This window comes from Zootoca vivipara, chromosome 7 (assembly GCF_963506605.1).
Source record: "Zootoca vivipara chromosome 7, rZooViv1.1, whole genome shotgun sequence".
NCBI classification, from domain to species: domain Eukaryota; kingdom Metazoa; phylum Chordata; class Lepidosauria; order Squamata; family Lacertidae; genus Zootoca; species Zootoca vivipara.
The window spans coordinates 30,561,453-30,567,452 of NC_083282.1; the positions used below are offsets into that span (position 1 = coordinate 30,561,453).

Sequence of the window (6,000 nt, forward strand, 5' to 3'; positions counted from 1 at the left end):
CCACCCGCGCCAGCCTACTCGTGTGAGGCAGCCCTTTTTTGCAAGTTTCCCCTGTCCCCCCTTTTTATGGCGGGGATGCAGGTGTGCGCGCGGGAGAATGCAGCTCCGTCCCTTGGTAGCCTTTGCAAGTTTTAACTTGTTCTTGGGTCTCTCCATGGAAAGATCCCTGAAGGGCTGCAGGTTGGTGTGGGCGGGCGGGTGCCACCCAGCGCTACCATTTTAATCTCTGGGGTGGCGGAAGAAGCCGGGGTGGGGAGGGGTGGAACCGCTTATTCCCAGCACCTGCAAGTTCCAAAGCAGAGAAGCCTTTTGAAAAGTGCACCTACTTCCTGAATTTGACACACACACACACCCGCTTTCTGCTTCCTAAGCCTCTCTCTCTTATCCTCCACTCACTTTCCCGGCTTACCCTTTCGCTGTCATTCCCACTGTTCCCACGTTTTGCAGTTTTTTGGGGGGGTGGGGGTGGGGGTGGGGAAGAGAAATGCCCGCCCGTGATTATTGCCCTAAGCGCCCGAGATCCCTCCTTGCAAGGCAAGTCGGTTCAGCTGAACACCAACAGCCATCATCACGGCATGTGAACCTATTTGCAATTTATTTATTTATTTATTTTTAAAAAGGCAGGTGGGAAGTTCCTTTGCTTCTCTTCCTTGACAAGGTTTCAGCCAAAGACCCCCTTTCAAAATTGCCCATGGAGCAAAAATGCCCATAAATAAATAGGACAAGCTGCACAGAGGCTGAAATCACCCGACCCAAAGGAAGGCTGGGGTCTGTCTGTCTGTCTGTCTCTCCCGACAACTCCCAGCCAGGTCTGGTGGTTTCGCTTCACACTTCCTAAGGACCGGAGGCGGGGAAGCGTAATCTGGGACCATTTTTAGTTCCTGCAAAACTGACTTACCATCAGCGTCTTCATTTTCGTGCCCCTCTCCTTCAGATACCGCGATCTCAGGCTCGAGCGACTGAAGCCACTTTTTCCTCGAGGGTTTCCATTGCGAAGGAGCCAGTTAATGCGGTTTCCGCCGGGGATTGGGAGCGGAGATAAAAAAATCCAAAGCCACAGTCGGGATCAGCCCAACCTTGAGCTGTTGTGGGAAGCGCGGCTGTTGCAGAGATTAGAGAGAGAATTAAAACTGGACCCTTTTAGAGTCTCCCAGTGATCTACACAACTGCCGCCTGGCGCGGCCTTCTGGGTCCTAAACCGCGCCCTCTCACAACTCCTTCTCGGGCTCAGCATAGGTAGAATTTTAACAGTTTACTTTTAGCTTTTATTAACCCTAGGTGAGAATCAGATGCCTACTTTCTTCGATTTGTGGAGAGGGGAAAAGATCGCTCCAGGAGACAGGAAAAGGAATCCTAAATTTGCACTCACAAACTCTACAATGGCATATTCGATCAGTGAATGATCAACATAAATTATATACCGGTATGTATTTAAAAAATACAAGGCGTATTTGCAGGTTGATAATACCACCAATTATCTTCTTCAAAATTCCTGTATTAAGCACTATTCTCCACCTAATCATTTACTTTTTAAAGACCTAAGTGCCTGTAGTTTTCTGGCCATTAATTCTGAATCTCCATCTCTTTTGTATGTTTTCCAAGGCTTTTGTATGTTTTCCAAGCAACTCTTTTCTGAATAGTTCCATTATTTATTCATAGTGCTTGATTATTTAACTACAGTTTAAATGTTTTCTAGGTCTTATGTCTGTGAACCAGTTATTCATATAATATATCCTACCTTCCTTCCCATCATTCATAAAGCATATTTAGTTGTTTTTTGTATCACATAGCCTAGCATAATGTTTAAAATGTTTGCTTTGCACTAATTTTAGATTATAGCTTTCTCTATTAATAAAAGGGTTTTGCTTATTTTATGTGTCCCATTTTCTTTCCCTGGGGCTTTTTCTTCTTCTTTATTAATGATTCATATTTCATTGGTGTAAATTTTTAGTAAAGTAAACTGAATTTCATACTCACATTAAGTGTGTACACTTTAAGTTGTTTTCTTAGGAAGTGATTAAAATGATACTGTGATACTTTAGATAATATGCACTTCTTAATTATGTTCACATTCTCTCCAAATTACACATAACCATCACACTGTAATATATAACTTCCCATCTAACCTATATCTATTCAGTATTTAGGAGAAAACTATCAGCAAGCTAATCTATCCATAGTTGCAAATGGTATCTTTTCAAGGCTGAAATTGTCTCTGAAATCCATTTTTCATCTTTACTAATTCACTCATGGACTAGCGGTGGAGCAGATACAATCACTAGTCTGTTGCAAAAGTAGCACTTAAGGATTTTTTTTTAAAAAAGAATAAAGTAAAACTGATTATCAGAAGTGTACAATACTAAAACGATCAGGTAGTAAACACGTTTTATCTTATTTCAAAGAAGATTGTCGGCACTGGGTTGTTGTTTTTGCCATTTACTCAATTTGTGGTTTAGAACTGAACAGAACCAATAGAGAGGAGAAGCAATATGAAAAGAACCTCATCAGGTCTTATTCTTTGTCATGTGGTCTCACTTGAAACTCAGGTTATCAGAACAAAGGACCACCTTGATGGATTATTGAAAGCAAAATTAATGGTGATTTCCAAGTCTTCCTGTAACAGGCTACAAAAGACAGCTCATGCATTTTAAAAGTACTCCCCACCCCCCTGCTATGAGCAAGCAGGTTGCTGGCTGAGAAACTTGTCCTTTATCCCATGCCAAATGAAAGCATCATATTTATGATTAAGGCTCATGGATGTATGTTGGACATCTGTTACACAGTATGTCTAACCAAGCCATCAAGCTTATGAGTTGGGGTGATAGCTCAAGCTAGTTGCTGGGTCTATTGATTAAGTGGCCCATCTAAATTTTGTAATTTAATGTTGAGCTTGCCTTGAATCATGTCCAGTTGTCTGATACACATATATTTAATTAGATAGCCATGATGATCATAGACACATACCTTGGCAGCCATGACAGGTACCATTACAAACAGATAGTGTAATGTAAATTCTGCAGTGGTTTTTATGTGTAGAAATAGTGCATCAAGGGAAATTTTAAAGTAAATTAGAAAAGAGCCAAGTTAACCTAATTTCAATTTAAACTCACTGAAATTACCGTAAGCTTTTTAGCTCTGTAGCTGTTTATTTTACATTATTGGTGAGCACATATATGTATTACATGGAAAAATGAACAGACACATTCCACAAAAATAATTAAATTTGCAGCAAGTAGCAGAATAGACTGAGTTCATAAACACTTAATTGAGTTTGGAACAAGTCAATAAAGCATTTTTATAAGAGTTCAACTAACTTGCTAGATTCAGTGCAAAGTGATTCATAGCAGTTGTAATTTCTTGTTTTAAATGCAAGGGAGACATAAATAATTACTCCTTGCTTTATACCCATTATCCCTTATGCAAATAGTTTCTGATCGGCAATCTTGCTTGACATCCTAGGCCATTTTACCCATTACTGTATTATAAACTGTATATCACAGATCCACGTTGGCTGCTTTCAGGTGTCTTGAAAAGGCAAGGTTCAGGGATGAGGAGCCTAAGGACCTCAAGATGCTGCTAGACGCCGATTCCCATCAGCCCTGGCCATTACCTGCATCGGCTTGCTAGAAGTGATAAGTGTTGGGGTCCAACGACATATGGAGGACTACAGGTGCCATAGTCTATCATGTTGGCAATGAGTCTAGTGTCTCCTGGGGCTTGCACTCTTTGGGTTCCCATCAGTGGCAGCAGCAGCAGAGGAGGAGGAGTTAATAAGCTTTTATTCTGTTTGAGATTATCTGAAGCTTGCTGTGTCACCTGAACTCAGCAAAGGGTGGGTAATCTTAACTATGGTTTGTTGGAACAAACCAATTTCATACCATCATTTATGAATCTGACTTGCATCAACAAATCATAGCTACGATTAACCACAGTTTAGGTTTTGGATGCAATGCTAAACAATCAGCATCAGAAGCAAAAGCTTCTGCCTTCTTGCAACTGTGCCAAGGAGAAGATAAAAGGTGGAGTGTGCAAGTCTGTGGAGGGACTGGGCTCGCTCCCAACACTGGTATCCATCCCATTTGTGGAGATCAGAGGAGTGCAATTGGGATTCCTGGCTGGTCTGTCATTTAGGCACTAGGTGGGTCCAGATCTTATCAGCTCCAGTGGGTAACATTAAGGTGACAGTCACAGTGGGAGAAAGTCTCAATGCCCAGAACTGTCTGGATGACTTCTTGGCACTAACAGAAGGCACACCAGTGGTGATGGATGGGGTGACCGATTCTGAGACACTAATCCATCACTCTTCAGAACTCCTGAATCTCAGGCCCAACTGGGTTTTTTAAACTGAGTAATGGCCCTGATACCACAAGAAGAAACAGGCACTGTCCTCCCAAACTTCAGAGCTGCTTTTGAAGTGAAGGTGATCTTGGGATCTTCCTGCCTTCTTTTTTTAACCTCAGAACTGCTGCAAGTTCTGGAGTGACTGCTCCAGCCTGCCTTTTCTCCTCAGTGCCTCTGAGAGGCAGTAGTGCAATGGCACACTTGATCAATCATGTCGTTTTCGAGAGAATCTTCAAATTTACCCCAGTTGCTGACTAATTTATAGTGATAATTTTCAGACATGGAGGCATGTGGTATTGCACACATGTCTGCATGCACAATTGGTTGAAATGATGCTTCTGTTTCAGCATGGCACAGCAGACATAGCTGAAAATGATCACTACATGTATGTCCACAAATGGTGTAAATTTGGGGCTGTTATATGAGTTCCTGTGTGATGTGTTTTATACTATGCACGTAGTGTATATATAGCTGTGCATGTACTAAATGCCACCATATCTGAAAATGATAACCATATATCAGCCCCACATACCATGTATTACTCCACAAATCTAGTGGGTTTTTAATTTTTGAAAAATTGCAGAATTGTTTTGTAATATTCAAACGCGCCACTGCAATATTTCCAAAGCAAAGCCGTTTCAGTGGTGCTATGTGTTAATAGAATCATCATAGAATTGTAGAGTTGGAAGGGACCCCAAGAGTCATGTAGTCCAACCCCTTGCACCTCAGGAATCACAGCTAAATCATCTCTGACAGATGGTCATCCAAATTCTGCTTAAAGACCACCAATGAGGGAGAGTCCACTACTTTCTGAAGCAGTCCATTCCACTGCTGAACAGCTGTTACCATCACAAATTCCATCACAAATTTAAGCACATTTGTTCAGGTCCTGCCCTCTGGAGCAGCAAAGAACAAGCTTATGCCATCTTCCATGTGACATGCCTTCAGATATTTGAAAATGACTATCACATCACCCCTTGGTCTTCTCTTCTCCAGGCTAAGCATACCCAACTCCCTCAACCATACCTTACAAATCTTAGCTTCCAGAACCCTTGATAATCTTGGTCACCTTCCTCTGTACACATTCCAGCTTGCCAACATCCTTATTAAACTGTGGTGCCCAGAACCTCCAGGTGGGATTCTGACCAAGGCAGAATAGAGTGCTACCTTGATCTGGACACTGTCAGTGCAAGACATGAAATATATATATGTCCTTGTTTGTGGTTGCTCAAATGGACATATTTGTTTGCAGTACTCCCATTGAGTAACCAGGGCTTCCACTTTTGAGCATGCAAATGTTCTCCCCATAATAATCCCAGAGTCAGCCTGTCAGCATCTGTCCTCTGCATTCAGAATGCCTTCAAGCTATTGCCATGCAGAGTCTACAGCTGTTCAACTTCATTCTCCTCCTTTCATGACATCTTTCTCTTAGAGGTTTAACTGTTTTGAGTCTCTCTGAGAGGCACTTTTTAATTTTCAGGTTGGTTTTTTTAAAAACAGTGCTAATACTCTGGGGCAACATATATTACAGTACTCTGGCTCACCTGTATTTATAATATAATTTCCTATGCTAGATGGGATTCCACCCCACCCCATTCCCCCTCTGTGGGACTTGAATGTACATTAAAACAGGGGAGATCAGAGGATAAATGGATGTGG

At 41.9% G+C, this 6,000-nt stretch overlaps 1 protein-coding gene across 2 annotated transcripts in view; it reads right to left on the reverse strand.

The window, feature by feature from the left end:
• The window catches only part of ST6GALNAC5 (ST6 N-acetylgalactosaminide alpha-2,6-sialyltransferase 5), a 78,502-nt gene extending 74,537 nt beyond the window's left edge, over positions 1 to 3,965 (reverse strand). For both annotated transcript variants that reach the window (XM_035121998.2, XM_035121999.2), the window contains exon 1: positions 899 to 3,965. In XM_035121998.2, coding sequence (XP_034977889.2) covers positions 899 to 913 — 15 coding nt within the window. In that variant the 5' untranslated portion in view covers positions 914 to 3,965. The remainder of the gene's footprint in view (positions 1 to 898) is intronic.
• Between the last annotated feature and the right edge of the window lie 2,035 nt (positions 3,966 to 6,000).